General features: G+C 47.5%; 9 protein-coding genes and 3 pseudogenes across 9 annotated transcripts; 5 read left to right on the plus strand and 7 right to left on the minus strand.

The window, feature by feature from the left end:
• Positions 1 to 29: 29 nt before the first annotated feature.
• LOC134202378 (histone H3-like) lies at positions 30 to 505 on the minus strand (annotated as a pseudogene).
• A 223-nt stretch (positions 506 to 728) lies between these two features.
• LOC134202384 (histone H4) lies at positions 729 to 1,084 on the plus strand. Its single transcript, XM_062677394.1, has one exon. It carries the CDS (start codon positions 760 to 762, stop codon positions 1,069 to 1,071), a length of 312 nt encoding a protein of 103 aa, XP_062533378.1. The 5' UTR covers positions 729 to 759; the 3' UTR covers positions 1,072 to 1,084.
• Positions 1,085 to 1,740: 656 nt separating this feature from the next.
• LOC134202375 (histone H1-II-like) lies at positions 1,741 to 2,455 on the minus strand (annotated as a pseudogene).
• Positions 2,456 to 4,866: 2,411 nt separating this feature from the next.
• Positions 4,867 to 5,322, minus strand: LOC134202380 (histone H2B). The gene has a single exon (XM_062677389.1). It carries the CDS (start codon positions 5,264 to 5,266, stop codon positions 4,892 to 4,894), a length of 375 nt encoding a protein of 124 aa, XP_062533373.1. The 5' UTR covers positions 5,267 to 5,322; the 3' UTR covers positions 4,867 to 4,891.
• Positions 5,323 to 5,479: 157 nt separating this feature from the next.
• On the plus strand, positions 5,480 to 5,985 carry LOC134202382 (histone H2A). The gene has a single exon (XM_062677392.1). It carries the CDS (start codon positions 5,548 to 5,550, stop codon positions 5,920 to 5,922), a length of 375 nt encoding a protein of 124 aa, XP_062533376.1. The 5' UTR covers positions 5,480 to 5,547; the 3' UTR covers positions 5,923 to 5,985.
• Positions 5,986 to 8,213: 2,228 nt separating this feature from the next.
• LOC134202376 (histone H1-like) lies at positions 8,214 to 9,015 on the minus strand. Its single transcript, XM_062677386.1, has one exon. It carries the CDS (start codon positions 8,974 to 8,976, stop codon positions 8,299 to 8,301), a length of 678 nt encoding a protein of 225 aa, XP_062533370.1. The 5' UTR covers positions 8,977 to 9,015; the 3' UTR covers positions 8,214 to 8,298.
• A 2,289-nt stretch (positions 9,016 to 11,304) lies between these two features.
• LOC134202383 (histone H2B-like) lies at positions 11,305 to 11,766 on the minus strand. Its single transcript, XM_062677393.1, has one exon. It carries the CDS (start codon positions 11,638 to 11,640, stop codon positions 11,305 to 11,307), a length of 336 nt encoding a protein of 111 aa, XP_062533377.1. The 5' UTR covers positions 11,641 to 11,766.
• Positions 11,767 to 11,842: 76 nt separating this feature from the next.
• On the plus strand, positions 11,843 to 12,360 carry LOC134202381 (histone H2A). Its single transcript, XM_062677390.1, has one exon. It carries the CDS (start codon positions 11,923 to 11,925, stop codon positions 12,295 to 12,297), a length of 375 nt encoding a protein of 124 aa, XP_062533374.1. The 5' UTR covers positions 11,843 to 11,922; the 3' UTR covers positions 12,298 to 12,360.
• A 1,324-nt stretch (positions 12,361 to 13,684) lies between these two features.
• Positions 13,685 to 14,021, plus strand: LOC134202385 (histone H4-like; annotated as a pseudogene).
• Positions 14,022 to 14,622: 601 nt separating this feature from the next.
• Positions 14,623 to 15,420, minus strand: LOC134202377 (histone H1-like). The gene has a single exon (XM_062677387.1). It carries the CDS (start codon positions 15,383 to 15,385, stop codon positions 14,708 to 14,710), a length of 678 nt encoding a protein of 225 aa, XP_062533371.1. The 5' UTR covers positions 15,386 to 15,420; the 3' UTR covers positions 14,623 to 14,707.
• A 2,268-nt stretch (positions 15,421 to 17,688) lies between these two features.
• Positions 17,689 to 18,145, minus strand: LOC134202379 (histone H2B). The gene has a single exon (XM_062677388.1). It carries the CDS (start codon positions 18,086 to 18,088, stop codon positions 17,714 to 17,716), a length of 375 nt encoding a protein of 124 aa, XP_062533372.1. The 5' UTR covers positions 18,089 to 18,145; the 3' UTR covers positions 17,689 to 17,713.
• A 164-nt stretch (positions 18,146 to 18,309) lies between these two features.
• On the plus strand, positions 18,310 to 18,809 carry LOC134202373 (histone H2A). Its single transcript, XM_062677384.1, has one exon. It carries the CDS (start codon positions 18,372 to 18,374, stop codon positions 18,744 to 18,746), a length of 375 nt encoding a protein of 124 aa, XP_062533368.1. The 5' UTR covers positions 18,310 to 18,371; the 3' UTR covers positions 18,747 to 18,809.
• The last annotated feature ends 164 nt before the right edge of the window (positions 18,810 to 18,973 follow it).

Below are 18,973 nucleotides of genomic sequence, written 5' to 3' on the forward strand. Positions count from 1 at the left end.
TTGGTAGGAAAATTCCGTCAACTCTTTTCTGAAAAGTGTTTAGTGGCCCTGAAAAGGGCCGTTTGTAGATGGTGCAGCGTGGCAAAATAAATCAATTTAAGCACGTTCACCGCGGATACGCCGAGCCAGTTGAATGTCCTTGGGCATGATGGTGACACGCTTGGCGTGGATAGCGCACAGGTTGGTATCTTCGAACAAACCAACCAGATAGGCCTCGCTAGCTTCCTGAAGGGCCATAACAGCCGAGCTCTGGAAGCGCAGATCGGTCTTGAAGTCCTGTGCGATCTCACGAACCAAACGCTGGAATGGTAGCTTGCGGATCAGCAGCTCAGTGGACTTCTGGTAGCGACGGATCTCACGCAGAGCAACAGTTCCTGGCCGATAACGATGCGGCTTCTTGACTCGCCGGTGGCTGGGGCGCTCTTGCGAGCGGCTTTGGTAGCCAACTGCTTGCGGGGAGCTTTTCTCCGGTGGACTTACGGGCGGTTTGCTTGGTACGAGCCATTGTAGTTGATTGGTTTCCTTCCTATCGAAACGGGTATGTTGAAACGAAGTTAAAGAATGAGACTCGCTCGTCTGCCGTTCCCTTTATATGCTTCGGTCGTCGCGCTCAACCAATCACAAGCGACGGAAGAATAAGCAGCATAAAAGCGGAAAGAAGAACCAACCCCTGTCGGAGGTATAAAAGAGGCAACGCTCGCCATAGGAAAGCATTAGTTTCGTTTCAACCGTATTCGAGCACAGTACCATACAGCAACCATGACTGGACGTGGCAAGGGAGGCAAAGGACTCGGAAAAGGAGGCGCCAAGCGGCATCGCAAGGTTCTGCGTGATAACATCCAGGGTATCACCAAGCCCGCCATTCGTCGTCTGGCTCGACGTGGTGGTGTCAAGCGTATCTCCGGTCTCATCTATGAGGAAACCCGCGGCGTGCTGAAGGTGTTCCTGGAAAATGTGATCCGTGATGCTGTCACCTACACCGAACATGCCAAGCGCAAGACCGTTACCGCTATGGATGTCGTCTACGCTCTGAAGCGGCAGGGACGCACTCTCTACGGTTTCGGAGGTTAAATTGCACTCCAATATTTCCTCAAAACGGCCCTTTTCAGGGCCACCGAATACATTCCCAGAAAGAGTGAAAATTAGAACTAATTCTCGCAAACCCCTCTTGCAGCTGCCCTCGAAGGGACATTATTTGTGTTTTTCGTCACGAAGCTGAGGAAGCAAACTATTGCCATACTAATTAGTACAATCTTTCCCTTTCACACCGCCGACACCTCCCCTACGCGTGAGAGAAAGCTGCTGTGTTTTCATCAGCGGACTCCAAAACGTTGGCACGAACGAGTTATCCTTTAAAACCGAGAACGGACTCTGTCGGCATTATTTCCAGCATCATTGTCAACAGAAAACGCTTTGGCAAATCGATGTAACGATCGACGCGCGGGGAATGGTGATAGGGAAGTTATTGGCACTGTGAGCTTTCGATTTGGAACGCATGTGAATCTGTGCCCTAGTCAGTAGCAAATGGCCCGAAAAAAAGCCTGGACTTTTGAGGTTGCTTTATGTTCATCAATGGCAAACTTGAAATGTAACGATTGGCATGCGTGGAATGGTGATAGGAAAATCATCAGTCATAACTCTCTGGTGGATCGAAATTGGTAGTCCTGAAAAGGACTGATTGGGTAAACAGGTATGGCACTCATGTGCAGTGCCGTACGGTTAACGTTGGAAATGGCAAATTCACTTCTTGGCGGCAGCCTTCTTCAGGGCAGCTTTCTTGGCCAGGGCGGCCTTCTTCGGCTTCAGGGTCTTTGGCTTCTTGGCGGCAGTCTTGGAAGGCTTGGTTGCTTTCTGCTTGGGGACAGCCTTCTTCACACCTCCTGCCTTCTTGGCGGCTTTGGCACCAGCAGCCTTAGCTTTCTTGGCCGCAGCAGGTTTTTGGCTTTCTTATCGCCTGCTGGTTTTTGGCCTTCTTCTCACCGGCTGGCTTCTTGGTTACCTTCTTCTTCTCTCCGGCGGCCTTTTTGGGTTTCTTCTCTCCGGCCTTCTTCGGTTTCTTCTCTCCGGCGGCTTTCTTGGCCTCAGCTTTCAGTTTGAACGATCCAGAGGCACCGGTTCCCTTGGTTTGGACGAACTTGCCATTTTCGACGCCATTCTTCAGGGCCTTCTTTAGGAATGGGGCAAGCTTGGCGACATCGCATTTGTAGTTGGCAGCGATGTACTTCTTAATGGCCTGCAGGGACGAACCGTTGCGTTCCTTCAGGGTTTTGATGGCTGCAACAACCATATCGTTCACCGGGGGGTGAGTCGATGGCTTCTTCGGCTTGCCTTCTCCTTTCGGGGCCCGTGGCTTCTTGGTTTTAGCTGACGATGCAGCTGGCGCTGCGGCAGCAGTTTCGGCGGCAACTTCAGACATCTCGGATAGGTAGTGTGGACACTAACACGGCTGGGTGGCTTGTAAACGAATATTAATAAAGGCAAAAATCAGCAAACAGCGCGGTACTAACATTTGATGTCCGTGTTAGGTATGCCGGAGCGGTGTCAATTAAACGAGTGTTCGCGAGATTTTGTACAGTTTTTCGGTTATATGTTTTTAAAATTTAATTTCCTCATAGATGCGATAAATAATCACATGGTTTGGCAATGCCAGTGGCGAGTGCAAGAGTGGCACTAGGCTCCGGCCGTTAATCTAACGCGCTTGTGTAAGAGCCAACATGGCGAAAACAAGTTCGTTGCGCTCGTGCGTCGTATGTTGTAGCTTCCCTTCAAGAAAACAATCAATAGTCGCTATTGAAACAATGCTACCATTCTCATTGACAGTGGATTCGGAAAACTCAATTGTTTCAACGCGCGCTTTCATCTACAGCTGTTCCGCATAGGGATTACTATTGCGCAAATTTGGTCCCCAATAGAGGCATTCCCAGGGCTGACGAGTGAAAATGCGTTGAAGGTTTCAGTAAACTTTGAATAATGTTAAGTACTTTCGTCTATGAAATCCGCCAAATATCTGTACTGGGTCAGATTACGTTAAGCCATTGTTTGTCAGTCAAACCATCCGCTCAGAAGACACAGTTTATCAACAATCGATCTCGGCTAGAACGTTGCCCCAGTGGTGATGTTTCTAAGTGGTGCAATATTGCTTGACCGGGCAGTCGAACTTATTGTTGCATTATTACGAACATGTTAATATCTTTCAGATGGAACCAGTGTTGTGCTGAATTATTATCAGACGATAATGATTGCTTTTTTCATGTGAAAACTTTTCACGTGAAAACAGTAGGCGAGTTCTCAAATTATGTACTCAAACAATAATAAACACGGAATTTTCATTCAAACATTAATCTTTACTATGATCTGCTAATTGTCAACAGTCCCGTTATGTCTTCTATTTGGCGTTATGGTTTCATGGTAGTAAGGAAAAAGTTTTCAATATTTAACGGTAAGTGCTTCAAATCAAGATATGATTTTCAAACGATTCTTAAAGTAAGATCGCGGGTGAGTTTGATCATCCTCGATTTTTTTAAAATTTGATTTTTTCCAACCCTGGATGGAACACATAATTGGAAGTAGTTCCATACCAGTACTAGTCAAGTGCAGTCCCATTCGGGGATTAGTTTGGAGCGCATCGATACGCTAGTTAGTTGGTTGCAACTATGTGTTCTTTCGCGAATGGCGGTATAGTACATTTAGCAAACAAGCTTGGATTCGAGTGTACCGTCTGAGTCTAGTTTAGTTTACTTTGAATAATTACCGACATATGTCTGGACTGGGGTCCGATCACGTAAAGCTACCATCCGCTCAGATGGCCACCAATGGTCCCATCAATGAGATGGCTAACATGTTTATCACGTTCAGATGGAATACACCATGCAAATAGTTCCAAGACGATACTTTACAGTGCAGTAGTAGCGTATGTGTGCCTTCGAGTGGGTGTATAGTACATTTAGCAAACGGCTCTTCTTCGTTAAAGGCTAAAGTATGTGAAAACGAATAGAACTCCAGACTAAACTAAGCCGAAGAATGTCCACCGCACACGATGCTAAATAATATGCTTGACAATATGTTGCTACAACTGGCTGGAGTGATCACAACTCCCGTGATTGATGGGATGTGCTTTTATCTTTTGGTTTATTTTTCTCTGCAGATGCGACCAAGCAGAGTTGTGGACGCTTGATAGTGTCTACGCGATGGAAACACAGGAAGCAATGTTATCAACGCTTCACCAATGGAAAGTAAAGTAACAGTTCAAACGTGTGCCAAGTGAAACAATAAACACTAACAAAACGATGCGAAACTAACGATGTAAGTTTATGCATCAATCGATTTGAAAAGGCGGTGAAAACTGAAATAACCCACTGATCATGAACATGCTTATTACGCTCGGATGGAATACACAATACAGATAGTTCCGTGATGGGACATTGACAGTGCAGCAGTAGTTGCCGTATGTGTGCTTTCGAGTCGGTGTATGATTCATTGAGCAAACGTCTCATCGTCATTATAGGCCTTAGGATGTAGAGTAGAACTCTCGGAAGCGAAACTGTAGATTATCCCCGGCAAACGATGCCAAATGTATGCTTGAGATCACAATGCCCCGGCGACCAAGCGAGATGCTGACGTTCGTTTTACCATTATGCCAAGTGAAACGGAACACACTACCAAAGCGATGCAGAACGAAAGGCAATCTTATTCATTATAGCGTTATGATGTTTGCAGTCGCGTGTTCTTGCGTAGCCGGGTGGCCCCCATATCGGAGCTGAAAACCAACAATACTTGTCTTGTCAGCCACATTCAGCGTGCCAAAAGACAGAATCATATTCCAAAATAAACTCTTTTCGCAGTGTAATAGTGGCCCTGAAAAAGGGCCTTTTGGGTTAGCATCGATTATCATTTACTTGGAGCTGGTGTACTTGGTAACGGCCTTGGTACCTTCAGAGACGGCGTGCTTGGCCAACTCTCCTGGGAGCAAAAGACGGACAGCCGTTTGAATTTCGCGGGACGTGATGGTCGATCGCTTGTTATAGTGAGCCAGACGGGAAGCTTCGGCGGCAATGCGTTCGAAGATATCGTTGACAAAGCTGTTCATGATGCTCATGGCCTTCGATGAGACACCAGTGTCCGGGTGGACTTGCTTCAACACCTTGTAGATGTAGATGGCGTAGCTTTCCTTCCTGCGTTGCTTCTTCTTCTTCTTGTCGCCCTTGACAATGTTCTTCTGGGCCTTGCCGGACTTCTTTGCGGCCTTTCCGCTGGTTTTCGGTGCCATCGTAGTGGATAGAGGTTTGTCTCGATTCAAACTGAAAGGAAAACTGATACCAACCGACCGTAGTGGTTCTCTTTTATACCCACACGGCACACGGCTCCGGTTCCTCCCTTCGGTGTGCGTGCTATTTCGCTTGCTTCATGTTTTCCACCCTTGTATTAGTCAGGCGCAGCGGTACGAGAGTATATAATGCCCGTCGCTTCGCCCGTTCGGTATCAGTACAGTTTACGTACGCTTTGAAGTCGTTTTGTCGTTCGCTTTAAACACAACCCTACTACCCAACAATGTCTGGCCGTGGCAAAGGAGGCAAAGTCAAGGGAAAGGCAAAGTCCCGTTCCAACCGCGCTGGACTGCAGTTCCCGGTCGGTCGTATTCACCGTCTGCTCAGGAAGGGCAACTATGCCGAGCGTGTGGGTGCTGGTGCACCAGTCTATTTGGCGGCCGTGATGGAATACCTGGCTGCTGAAGTACTCGAGTTGGCAGGAAACGCCGCTCGTGACAACAAAAAGACCAGAATCATTCCCCGCCATCTGCAGCTGGCCATCCGCAACGACGAAGAGTTGAACAAACTGCTGTCCGGTGTCACCATCGCCCAGGGTGGTGTGCTGCCAAACATCCAGGCTGTTCTGCTGCCCAAGAAGACCGAAAAGAAGGCATAAGTGGCTTCTCCAGTCGTTGACCACCCGCATCACACCCAAAAACCGTCCTTTTCAGGGCGACAACACTTGTTTCACTGCTAAAGAGTTATGCTTTTTGTTTTTCTTCTCTACCATGCGATTTCCGTTTCAAGAATGCGATCGAACTGCGAATTGCTTCGATTACCTAATATCACATCCCTATAAAAGCCGCCTCCAGCTGTCGTTCAGTTTCGTTTCGATTCCCATCCCGGAAAGTGCAGTGAATTTGGAGGTTTCAGTACAAGTGAGTGTGCCAGAAGTGCGCGTCGTGTGCAGCATTGGTATGTTCATTCGATAACTAGGTCAGGGCAATAAATTTCTACAGACAGAACAACAAAAGTGCACCATGTTCATTCATGTTTACTAGTTTGAAGATGTGATCCCTATGTGCTTGGTTTCGTCCCGCTAACGTTTTTCTGCCGTTTCATCTGTCGTTTGTGTATGACGTTCGATGCGTATGTGTATGTCGCTACCCGGCTCCTTTCGTCGGTGACGTGGTAAGAGGAGAAAGCAATGAAACGAATTCGCTACCCGGATTCGCTGCCTGTTCGAACAGTGAGCGGTGGCAGCAGCATTTTTTTTTCGATCTGTAATTTTTGTCGATTGATTGGTAGGAAAATTCCGTCAACTCTTTTCTGAAAAGTGTTTAGTGGCCCTGAAAAGGGCCGTTTGTAGATGGTGCAGCGTGGCAAAATAAATCAATTTAAGCACGTTCACCGCGGATACGCCGAGCCAGTTGAATGTCCTTGGGCATGATGGTGACACGCTTGGCGTGGATAGCGCACAGGTTGGTATCTTCGAACAAACCAACCAGATAGGCCTCGCTAGCTTCCTGAAGGGCCATAACAGCCGAGCTCTGGAAGCGCAGATCGGTCTTGAAGTCCTGTGCAATCTCACGAACCAAACGCTGGAATGGTAGCTTGCGGATCAGCAGCTCAGTGGACTTCTGGTAGCGACGGATCTCACGCAGAGCAACAGTTCCTGGCCGATAACGATGCGGCTTCTTGACTCCGCCGGTGGCTGGGGCGCTCTTGCGAGCGGCTTTGGTAGCCAACTGCTTGCGGGGAGCTTTTCCTCCGGTGGACTTACGGGCGGTTTGCTTGGTACGAGCCATTGTAGTTGATTGGTTTCCTTCCTATCGAAACGGGTATGTTGAAACGAAGTTAAAGAATGAGACTCACCCGTCTGCCGTTCCCTTTTATATGCTTCGGTCGTCGCGCTCAACCAATCACAAGCGACGGAAGAATAAGCAGCATAAAAGCGGAAAGAAGAACCAACCCCTGTCGGAGGTATAAAAGAGGCAACGCTCGCCATAGGAAAGCATTAGTTTTGTTTCAACCGTATTCGAGCACAGTACCATACAGCAACCATGACTGGACGTGGCAAGGGAGTGCAAAGGACTCGGAAAAGGAGGCGCCAAGCGGCATCGCAAGGTTCTGCGTGATAACATCCAGGGTATCACCAAGCCCGCCATTCGTCGTCTGGCTCGACGTGGTGGTGTCAAGCGTATCTCCGGTCTCATCTATGAGGAAACCCGCGGCGTGCTGAAGGTGTTCCTGGAAAATGTGATCCGTGATGCTGTCACGTACACCGAACATGCCAAGCGCAAGACCGTTACCGCTATGGATGTCGTCTACGCTCTGAAGCGGCAGGGACGCACTCTCTACGGTTTCGGAGGTTAAATTGCACTCCAATATTTCCCCTCAAAACGGCCCTTTTCAGGGCCACCGAATACATTCCCAGAAAGAGTGAAAATTAGAACTAATTCTCGCAAACCCCCTCTTGCAGCTGCCCTCGAAGGGACATTATTTGTGTTTTTCGTCACGAAGCTGAGGAAGCAAACTATTGCCATACTAATTAGTACAATCTTTCCCTTTCACACCGCCGACACCCTCCCCTACGCGTGAGAGAAAGCTGCTGTGTTTTCATCAGCGGACTCCAAAACGTTGGCACGAACGAGTTATCCTTTAAAACCGAGAACGGACTCTGTCGGCATTATTTCCAGCATCATTGTCAACAGAAAACGCTTTGGCAAATCGATGTAACGATCGACGCGCGGGGAATGGTGATAGGGGAAGTTATTGGCACTGTGAGCTTTCGATTTGGAACGCATGTGAATCTGTGCCCTAGTCAGTAGCAAATGGCCCGAAAAAAAAGCCTGGACTTTTGAGGTTGCTTTATGTTCATCAATGGCAAACTTGAAATGTAACGATTGGCATGCGTGGAATGGTGATAGGAAAATCATCAGTCATAACTCTCTGGTGGGATCGAAATTGGTAGTCCTGAAAAGGACTGATTGGGTAAACAGGTATGGCACTCCTGTGCAGTGCCGTACGGTTAACGTTGGAAATGGCAAATTCACTTCTTGGCGGCAGCCTTCTTCGGGGCAGCTTTCTTGGCCGGGGCGGCCTTCTTCGGCTTCGGGGTCTTTGGCTTCTTGGCGGCAGTCTTGGAAGGCTTGGTTGCTTTCTGCTTGGGGACAGCCTTCTTCACACCTCCTGCCTTCTTGGCGGCTTTGGCACCAGCAGCCTTAGCTTTCTTGGCCGCAGCAGGTTTTTTGGCTTTCTTATCGCCTGCTGGTTTTTTGGCCTTCTTCTCACCGGCTGGCTTCTTGGTTACCTTCTTCTTCTCTCCGGCGGCCTTTTTGGGTTTCTTCTCTCCGGCCTTCTTCGGTTTCTTCTCTCCGGCGGCTTTCTTGGCCTCAGCTTTCAGTTTGAACGATCCAGAGGCACCGGTTCCCTTGGTTTGGACGAACTTGCCATTTTCGACGCCATTCTTCAGGGCCTTCTTTAGGAATGGGGCAAGCTTGGCGACATCGCATTTGTAGTTGGCAGCGATGTACTTCTTAATGGCCTGCAGGGACGAACCGTTGCGTTCCTTCAGGGTTTTGATGGCTGCAACAACCATATCGTTCACCGGGGGGTGAGTCGATGGCTTCTTCGGCTTGCCTTCTCCTTTCGGGGCCCGTGGCTTCTTGGTTTTAGCTGACGATGCAGCTGGCGCTGCGGCAGCAGTTTCGGCGGCAACTTCAGACATCTCGGATAGGTAGTGTGGACACTAACACGGCTGGGTGGCTTGTAAACGAATATTAATAAAGGCAAAAATCAGCAAACAGCGCGGTACTAACATTTGATGTCCGTGTTAGGGATGCCGGAGCGGGTGTCAATTAAACGAGTGTTCGCGAGATTTTGTACAGTTTTCGGTTATATGTTTTAAAATTTAATTTCCTCATAGATGCGATAAATAATCACATGGTTTGGCAATGCCAGTGGCGAGTGCAAGAGTGGCACTAGGCTCCGGCCGTTAATCTAACGCGCTTGTGTAAGAGCCAACATGGCGAAAACAAGTTCAAGTTGCGCTCGTGCGTCGTATGTTGTAGCTTCCCTTCAAGAAAACAATCAATAGTCGCTATTGAAACAATGCTACCATTCTCATTGACAGTGGATTCGGAAAACTCAATTGTTTCAACGCGCGCTTTCATCTACAGCTGTTCCGCATAGGGATTACTATTGCGCAAATTTGGTCCCCCAATAGAGGCATTCCCAGGGCTGACGAGTGAAAATGCGTTGAAGGTTTCAGTAAACTTTGAATAATGTTAAGTACTTTCGTCTATGAAATCCGCCAAATATCTGTACTGGGTCAGATTACGTTAAGCCATTGTTTGTCAGTCAAACCATCCGCTCAGAAGACACAGTTTATCAACAATCGATCTCGGCTAGAACGTTGCCCCAGTGGTGATGTTTCTAAGTGGTGCAATATTGCTTGACCGGGCAGTCGAACTTATTGTTGCATTATTACGAACATGTTAATATCTTTCAGATGGAACCAGTGTTGTGCTGAATTATTATCAGACGATAATGATTGCTTTTTTCATGTGAAAACTTTTCACGTGAAAACAGTAGGCGAGTTCTCAAATTATGTACTCAAACAATAATAAACACGGAATTTTCATTCAAACATTAATCTTTACTATGATCTGCTAATTGTCAACAGTCCCGTTATGTCTTCTATTTGGCGTTATGGTTTCATGGTAGTAAGGAAAAAGTTTTCAATATTTAACGGTAAGTGCTTCAAATCAAGATATGATTTTCAAACGATTCTTAAAGTAAGATCGCGGGTGAGTTTGATCATCCTCGATTTTTTGAAATTTGATTTTTCCAACCCTGGATGGAACACATAATTGGAAGTAGTTCCATACCAGTACTAGTCAAGTGCAGTCCCATTCAGGGATTAGTTTGGAGCGCATCGATACGCTAGTTAGTTGGTTGCAACTATGTGTTCTTTCGCGAATGGCGGTATAGTACATTTAGCAAACAAGCTTGGATTCGAGTGTACCGTCTGAGTCTAGTTTAGTTTACTTTGAATAATTACCGACATATGTCTGGACTGGGGTCCGATCACGTAAAGCTACCATCCGCTCAGATGGCCACCAATGGTCCCATCAATGAGATGGCTAACATGTTTATCACGTTCAGATGGAATACACCATGCAAATAGTTCCAAGACGATACTTTACAGTGCAGTAGTAGCGTATGTGTGCCTTCGAGTGGGTGTATAGTACATTTAGCAAACGGCTCTTCTTCGTTAAAGGCTAAAGTATGTGAAAACGAATAGAACTCCAGACTAAACTAAGCCGAAGAATGTCCACCGCACACGATGCTAAATAATATGCTTGACAATATGTTGCTACAACTGGCTGGAGTGATCACAACTCCCGTGATTGATGGGATGTGCTTTTTATCTTTTGGTTTATTTTTCTCTGCAGATGCGACCAAGCAGAGTTGTGGACGCTTGATAGTGTCTACGCGATGGAAACACAGGAAGCAATGTTATCAACGCTTCACCAATGGAAAGTAAAGTAACAGTTCAAACGTGTGCCAAGTGAAACAATAAACACTAACAAAACGATGCGAAACTAACGATGTAAGTTTATGCATCAATCGATTTGAAAAGGCGGTGAAAACTGAAATAACCCACTGATCATGAACATGCTTATTACGCTCGGATGGAATACACAATACAGATAGTTCCGTGATGGGACATTGACAGTGACGTTCGTTTTACCATTATGCCAAGTGAAACGGAACACACTACCAAAGCGATGCAGAACGAAAGGCAATCTTATTCATTATAGCGTTATGATGTTTGCAGTCGCGTGTTCTTGCGTAGCCGGGTGGCCCCATATCGGAGCTGAAAACCAACAATACTTGTCTTGTCAGCCACATTCAGCGTGCCAAAAGACAGAATCATATTCCAAAATAAACTCTTTTCGCAAGTGTAATAGTGGCCCTGAAAAGGGCCTTTTGGTTAGCATCGATTATCATTTACTTGGAGCTGGTGTACTTGGTAACGGCCTTGGTACCTTCAGAGACGGCGTGCTTGGCCAACTCTCCTGGGGAGCAAAAGACGGACAGCCGTTTGAATTTCGCGGGACGTGATGGTCGATCGCTTGTTATAGTGAGCCAGACGGGAAGCTTCGGCGGCAATGCGTTCGAAGATATCGTTGACAAAGCTGTTCATGATGCTCATGGCCTTCGATGAGACACCAGTGTCCGGGTGGACTTGCTTCAACACCTTGTAGATGTAGATGGCGTAGCTTTCCTTCCTGCGTTGCTTCTTCTTCTTCTTGTCGCCCTTGACAATGTTCTTCTGGGCCTTGCCGGACTTCTTTGCGGCCTTTCCGCTGGTTTTCGGTGCCATCGTAGTGGATAGAGGTTTGTCTCGATTCAAACTGAAAGGAAAACTGATACCAACCGACCGTAGTGGTTCTCTTTTATACCCACACGGCACACGGCTCCGGTTCCTCCCCTTCGGTGTGCGTGCTATTTCGCTTGCTTCATGTTTTCCACCCTTGTATTAGTCAGGCGCAGCGGTACGAGAGTATATAATGCCCGTCGCTTCGCCCGTTCGGTATCAGTACAGTTTACGTACGCTTTGAAGTCGTTTTGTCGTTCGCTTTAAACACAACCCTACTACCCAACAATGTCTGGCCGTGGCAAAGGAGGCAAAGTCAAGGGAAAGGCAAAGTCCCGTTCCAACCGCGCTGGACTGCAGTTCCCGGTCGGTCGTATTCACCGTCTGCTCAGGAAGGGCAACTATGCCGAGCGTGTGGGTGCTGGTGCACCAGTCTATTTGGCCGCCGTGATGGAATACCTGGCTGCTGAAGTACTCGAGTTGGCAGGAAACGCCGCTCGTGACAACAAAAAGACCAGAATCATTCCCCGCCATCTGCAGCTGGCCATCCGCAACGACGAAGAGTTGAACAAACTGCTGTCCGGTGTCACCATCGCCCAGGGTGGTGTGCTGCCAAACATCCAGGCTGTTCTGCTGCCCAAGAAGACCGAAAAGAAGGCATAAGTGGCTTCTCCAGTCGTTGACCACCCGCATCACACCCAAAAACCGTCCTTTTCAGGGCGACAACACTTGTTTCACTGCTAAAGAGTTATGCTTTTTGTTTTTCTTCTCTACCATGCGATTTCCGTTTCAAGAATGCGATCGAACTGCGAATTGCTTCGATTACCTAATATCACATCCCTATAAAAGCCGCCTCCAGCTGTCGTTCAGTTTCGTTTCGATTCCCATCCCGGAAAGTGCAGTGAATTTGGAGGTTTCAGTACAAGTGAGTGTGCCAGAAGTGCGCGTCGTGTGTGCAGCATTGGTATGTTCATTCGATAACTAGGTCAGGGCAATAAATTTCTACAGACAGAACAACAAAAGTGCACCATGTTCATTCATGTTTACTAGTTTGAAGATGTGATCCCTATGTGCTTGGTTTCGTCCCGCTAACGTTTTTCTGCCGTTTCATCTGTCGTTTGTGTATGACGTTCGATGCGTATGTGTATGTCGCTACCCGGCTCCTTTCGTCGGTGACGTGGTAAGAGGAGAAAGCAATGAAACGAATTCGCTACCCGGATTCGCTGCCTGTTCGAACAGTGAGCGGTGGCAGCAGCATTTTTTCGATCTGTAATTTTTTGTCGATTGATTGGTAGGAAAATTCCGTCAACTCTTTTCTGAAAAGTGTTTAGTGGCCCTGAAAAGGGCCGTTTGTAGATGGTGCAGCGTGGCAAAATAAATCAATTTAAGCACGTTCACCGCGGATACGCCGAGCCAGTTGAATGTCCTTGGGCATGATGGTGACACGCTTGGCGTGGATAGCGCACAGGTTGGTATCTTCGAACAAACCAACCAGATAGGCCTCGCTAGCTTCCTGAAGGGCCATAACAGCCGAACTCTGGAAGCGCAGATCGGTCTTGAAGTCCTGTGCGATCTCACGAACCAAACGCTGGAATGGTAGCTTGCGGATCAGCAGCTCAGTGGACTTCTGGTAGCGACGGATCTCACGCAGAGCAACAGTTCCTGGCCGATAACGATGCGGCTTCTTGACTCCGCCGGTGGCTGGGGCGCTCTTGCGAGCGGCTTTGGTAGCCAACTGCTTGCGGGGAGCTTTTCCTCCGGTGGACTTACGGGCGGTTTGCTTGGTACGAGCCATTGTAGTTGATTGGTTTCCTTCCTATCGAAACGGGTATGTTGAAACGAAGTTAAAGAATGAGACTCACCCGTCTGCCGTTCCCTTTTATATGCTTCGGTCGTCGCGCTCAACCAATCACAAGCGACGGAAGAATAAGCAGCATAAAAGCGGAAAGAAGAACCAACCCCTGTCGGAGGTATAAAAGAGGCAACGCTCGCCATAGGAAAGCATTAGTTTCGTTTCAACCGTATTCGAGCACAGTACCATACAGCAACCATGACTGGACGTGGCAAGGGAGGCAAAGGACTCGGAAAGGAGGCGCCAAGCGGCATCGCAAGGTTCTGCGTGATAACATCCAGGGTATCACCAAGCCCGCCATTCGTCGTCTGGCTCGACGTGGTGGTGTCAAGCGTATCTCCGGTCTCATCTATGAGGAAACCCGCGGCGTGCTGAAGGTGTTCCTGGAAAATGTGATCCGTGATGCTGTCACCTACACCGAACATGCCAAGCGCAAGACCGTTACCGCTATGGATGTCGTCTACGCTCTGAAGCGGCAGGGACGCACTCTCTACGGTTTCGGAGGTTAAATTGCACTCCAATATTTCCCCTCAAAACGGCCCTTTTCAGGGCCACCGAATACATTCCCAGAAAGAGTGAAAATTAGAACTAATTCTCGCAAACCCCCTCTTGCAGCTGCCCTCGAAGGGACATTATTTTTGTTTTTCGTCACGAAGCTGAGGAAGCAAACTATTGCCATACTAATTAGCACAATCTTTCCCTTTCACACGGCCGACACCCTCCCCTACGCGTGAGAGAAAGCTGCTGTGTTTTCATCAGCGGACTCCCATACAAAACGTTGGCACGAACGAGTTATCCTTTAAAACCGAGAACGGACTCTGTCGGCATTATTTCCAGCATCATTGTCAACAGAAAACGCTTTGGCAAATCGATGTAACGATCGACGCGCGGGGAATGGTGATAGGGGAAGTTATTGGCACTGTGAGCTTTCGATTTGGAACGCATGTGAATCTGTGCCCTAGTCAGTAGCAAATGGCCCGAAAAAAAAGCCTGGACTTTTGAGGTTGCTTTATGTTCATCAATGGCAAACTCGGTTGGCGATATGTTCATCAATGGCAAACTCGAAATGTAACGTTTGGCATGCGTGGAATGGTGATAGGAAAATCATCAGTCATAACTCTCTGGTGGGAACGAAATTGGTAGTCCTGAAAAGGACTGATTGGGTAAACAGGTATGGCACTCCTGTGCAGTGCCGTACGGTTAACGTTGGAAATGGCAAATTCACTTCTTGGCGGCAGCCTTCTTCGGGGCAGCTTTCTTGGCCGGGGCGGCCTTCTTCGGCTTCGGGGTCTTTGGCTTCTTGGCGGCAGTCTTGGAAGGCTTGGTTGCTTTCTGCTTGGGGGCAGCCTTCTTCACACCTCCTGCCTTCTTGGCGTCTTTGGCACCAGCAGCCTTAGCTTTCTTGGCCGCAGCAGGTTTTTTGGCTTTCTTATCGCCTGCTGGTTTTTTGGCCTTCTTCTCACCGGCTGGCTTCTTGGTTACCTTCTTCTTCTCTCCAGCGGCCTTTTTGGGTTTCTTCTCTCCGGCCTTCTTCGGTTTCTTCTCTCCGGCGGCTTTCTTGGCCTCAGCTTTCAGGTTGAACGAACCATAAGCTCCGGTTCTCTTGGTTTGGACCAACTTGCCCTTTTCGACGCCATTCTTCAGGGCCTTCTTTAGGAATGGGGCAAGCTTGGCGACATCGCATTTGTAGTTGGCAGCGATATACTTCTTAATGGCCTGCAGGGACGAACCGTTGCGTTCCTTCAGGGTTTTGATGGCTGCAACAACCATATCGTTCACCGGGGGGTGAGTCGATGGCTTCTTCGGCTTGCCTTCTCCTTTCGGGGCCCGTGGCTTCTTGGTTTTAGCTGGCGATGCAGCTGGCGCTGCGGCAGCAGTTTCGGCGGCAACTTCAGACATCTCGGATAGGTAGTGTGGACACTAACACGGCTGGGTGGCTTGTAAACGAATAATAATAAAGGCAAAAATCAGCCAACAGCGCGGTACCAACAGTTGATGTCCGTGTTAGGGATGCCGGAGCGGGTGTCAATTAAACGAGTGTTCGCGAAATTTTGTACAGTTTTTCGGTTATATGTTTTAAAATTTAATTTCCTCATAGATGCGATAAATAATCACATGGTTTGGCAATGCCAGTGGCGAGTGCAAAGAGTGGCACTAGGCTCCGGCCGTTAATCTAACGCGCTTGTGTAAGAGCCAACATGGCGAAAACAAGTTCAAGTTGCGCTCGTGCGTCGTATGTTGTAGCTTCCCTTCAAGAAAACAATCAATAGTCGCTATTGAAACAATGCTACCATTCTCATTGACAGTGGATTCGGAAAACTCAATTGTTTCAACGCGCGCTTTCATCTACAGCTGTTCCGCATAGGGATTACTATTGCGCAAATTTGGTCCCCCAATATAGCCATTCCCAGGGCTGACGAGTGAAAATGCGTTGAAGGTTTCAGTAAACTTTGAATAATGTTAAGTACTTTCGTCTATGAAATCCGCCAAATATCTGTACTGGGTCAGATTACGTTAAGCCATTGTTTGTCAGTCAAACCATCCGCTCAGAAGACACAGTTTATCAACAATCGATCTCGGCTAGAACGTTGCCCCAGTGGTGGTGTTTCTAAGTGGTGCAATATTGCTTGACCGGGCAGTCGAACTTATTGTTGCATTATTACGAACATGTTAATATATTTCAGATGGAACCAGTGTTGTGCTGAATCATTTTCAGACGATAATGATTGCATTTTTCATGTGAAAACTTTTCACGTGAAAACAGTAGGCGAGTTCTCAAATTATGTACTCAAACAATAATAAACACAGAATTTTCATTCAAACATTAATCTTTACTATGATCTGCTAATTGTCAACAGTCCCGTTATGTCTTCTATTTGGCGTTATGGTTTCGTGGTAGTAAGGAAAAAGTTTTCAATATTTAACGGTAAGTGCTTCAAATCAAGATATGATTTTCAAACGATTCTTAATCGCTGGCGAGTTTTTATCACTTGATAATTTAAAAGTAAGATCGTGGTTTATTTGGATCATCCTCGATTTTGTTTAAATTTGATTTTTTCCAACCCTGTATTGAACACATAATTGGAAGTAGTTCCATACCAGTACTAGTCAAGTGCAGTCCCATTCGGGGATTAGTTTGCAGCGCATCGATACGCTAGTTAGTTGGTTGCAACTATGTGTTCTTTCGCGAATGGCGGTATAGTACATTTAGCAAACAAGCTTGGATTCGAGTGTACCGTCTGAGTCTAGTTTAGTTTACTTTGAATAATTACCGACATATGTCTGGACTGGGGTCCGATCACGTAAAGCTACCATCCGCTCAGATGGCCACCAATGGTCCCATCAATGAGATGGCTAACATGTTTATCACGTTCAGATGGAATACACCATGCAAATAGTTCCAAGACGATACTTTACAGTGCAGTAGTAGCGTATGTGTGCCTTCGAGTGGGTGTATAGTACATTTAGCAAACGGCTCTTCTTCGTTAAAGGCTAAAGTATGTGAAAACGAATAGAACTCCAGACTAAACTAAGCCGAAGAATGTCCACCGCACACGATGCTAAATAATATGCTTGACAATATGTTGCTACAACTGGCTGGAGTGATCACAACTCCCCGTGATTGATGGGATGTGCTTTTTATCTTTTGGTTTATTTTTCTCTGCAGATGCGACCAAGCAGAGTTGTGGACGCTTGATAGTGTCTACGCGATGGAAACACAGGAAGCAATGTTATCAACGCTTCACCAATGGAAAGTAAAGTAACAGTTCAAACGTGTGCCAAGTGAAACAATAAACACTAACAAAACGATGCGAAACTAACGATGTAAGTTTATGCATCACTCGATTTGAAAAGGCGGTGAAAACTGAAATAACCCACTGATCATGAACATGCTTATTACGCTCGGATGGAATACACAATACAGATAGTTCCGTGATGGGACATTGACAGTGACGTTCGTTTTACCATTATGCCAAGTGAAACGGAACACACTACCAAAGCGATGCAGAACGAAAGGCAATCTTATTCATTATAGCGTTATGATGTTTGCAGTCGCGTGTTCTTGCGTAGCCGGGTGGCCCCATATCGGAGCTGAAAACCAACAATACTTGTCTTGTCAGCCACATTCAGCGTGCCAAAAGACAGAATCATATTCCAAAATAAACTCTTTTCGCAAGTGTAATAGTGGCCCTGAAAAGGGCCTTTTGGGTTAGCATCGATTATCATTTACTTGGAGCTGGTGTACTTGGTAACGGCCTTGGTACCTTCAGAGACGGCGTGCTTGGCCAACTCTCCTGGGAGCAAAAGACGGACAGCCGTTTGAATTTCGCGGGACGTGATGGTCGATCGCTTGTTATAGTGAGCCAGACGGGAAGCTTCGGCGGCAATGCGTTCGAAGATATCGTTGACAAAGCTGTTCATGATGCTCATGGCCTTCGATGAGACACCAGTGTCCGGGTGGACTTGCTTCAACACCTTGTAGATGTAGATGGCGTAGCTTTCCTTCCTGCGTTGCTTCTTCTTCTTCTTGTCGCCCTTGACAATGTTCTTCTGGGCCTTGCCGGACTTCTTTGCGGCCTTTCCGCTGGTTTTCGGTGCCATCGTAGTGGATAGAGGTTTGTCTCGATTCAAACTGAAAGGAAAACTGATACCAACCGACCGTAGTGGTTCTCTTTTATACCCACACGGCACACGGCTCCGGTTCCTCCCCTTCGGTGTGCGTGCTATTTCGCTTGCTTCATGTTTTCCACCCTTTGTATTAGTCAGGCGCAGCGGTACGAGAGTATATAATGCCCGTCGCTTCGCCCGTTCGGTATCAGTACAGTTTACGTACGCTTTGAAGTCGTTTTGTCGTTCGCTTTAAACACAACCCTACTACCCAACAATGTCTGGCCGTGGCAAAGGAGGCAAAGTCAAGGGAAAGGCAAAGTCCCGTTCCAACCGCGCTGGACTGCAGTTCCCGGTCGGTCGTATTCACCGTCTGCTCAGGAAGGGCAACTATGCCGAGCGTGTGGGTGCTGGTGCACCAGTCTATTTGGCCGCCGTGATGGAATACCTGGCTGCTGAAGTACTCGAGTTGGCAGGAAACGCCGCTCGTGACAACAAAAAGACCAGAATCATTCCCCGCCATCTGCAGCTGGCCATCCGCAACGACGAAGAGTTGAACAAACTGCTGTCCGGTGTCACCATCGCCCAGGGTGGTGTGCTGCCAAACATCCAGGCTGTTCTGCTGCCCAAGAAGACCGAAAAGAAGGCATAAGTGGCTTCTCCAGTCGTTGACCACCCGCATCACACCCAAAAACCGTCCTTTTCAGGGCGACAACACTTGTTTCACTGCTAAAGAGTTATGCTTTTTGTTTTTCTTCTCTACCATGCGATTTCCGTTTCAAGAATGCGATCGAACTGCGAATTGCTTCGATTACCTAATATCACATCCCTATAAAAGCCGCCTCCAGCTGTCGTTCAGTTTCGTTTCGATTCCCATCC

This window comes from Armigeres subalbatus, unplaced genomic scaffold, assembly GCF_024139115.2.
Source record: "Armigeres subalbatus isolate Guangzhou_Male unplaced genomic scaffold, GZ_Asu_2 Contig120, whole genome shotgun sequence".
NCBI classification, from domain to species: Eukaryota; Metazoa; Arthropoda; class Insecta; order Diptera; family Culicidae; genus Armigeres; species Armigeres subalbatus.

Excerpts from the sequence above, each read along its gene's own strand:
- LOC134202384 (XM_062677394.1), top strand. The coding sequence starts at position 760 with ATGACTGGACGTGGCAAGGGAGGCAAAGGACTCGGAAAAGGAGGCGCC.
- LOC134202380 (XM_062677389.1), bottom strand. The coding sequence starts at position 5,266 with ATGGCACCGAAAACCAGCGGAAAGGCCGCAAAGAAGTCCGGCAAGGCC.
- LOC134202382 (XM_062677392.1), top strand. The coding sequence starts at position 5,548 with ATGTCTGGCCGTGGCAAAGGAGGCAAAGTCAAGGGAAAGGCAAAGTCC.
- LOC134202376 (XM_062677386.1), bottom strand. The coding sequence starts at position 8,976 with ATGTCTGAAGTTGCCGCCGAAACTGCTGCCGCAGCGCCAGCTGCATCG.
- LOC134202383 (XM_062677393.1), bottom strand. The coding sequence starts at position 11,640 with ATGGCACCGAAAACCAGCGGAAAGGCCGCAAAGAAGTCCGGCAAGGCC.
- LOC134202381 (XM_062677390.1), top strand. The coding sequence starts at position 11,923 with ATGTCTGGCCGTGGCAAAGGAGGCAAAGTCAAGGGAAAGGCAAAGTCC.
- LOC134202377 (XM_062677387.1), bottom strand. The coding sequence starts at position 15,385 with ATGTCTGAAGTTGCCGCCGAAACTGCTGCCGCAGCGCCAGCTGCATCG.
- LOC134202379 (XM_062677388.1), bottom strand. The coding sequence starts at position 18,088 with ATGGCACCGAAAACCAGCGGAAAGGCCGCAAAGAAGTCCGGCAAGGCC.
- LOC134202373 (XM_062677384.1), top strand. The coding sequence starts at position 18,372 with ATGTCTGGCCGTGGCAAAGGAGGCAAAGTCAAGGGAAAGGCAAAGTCC.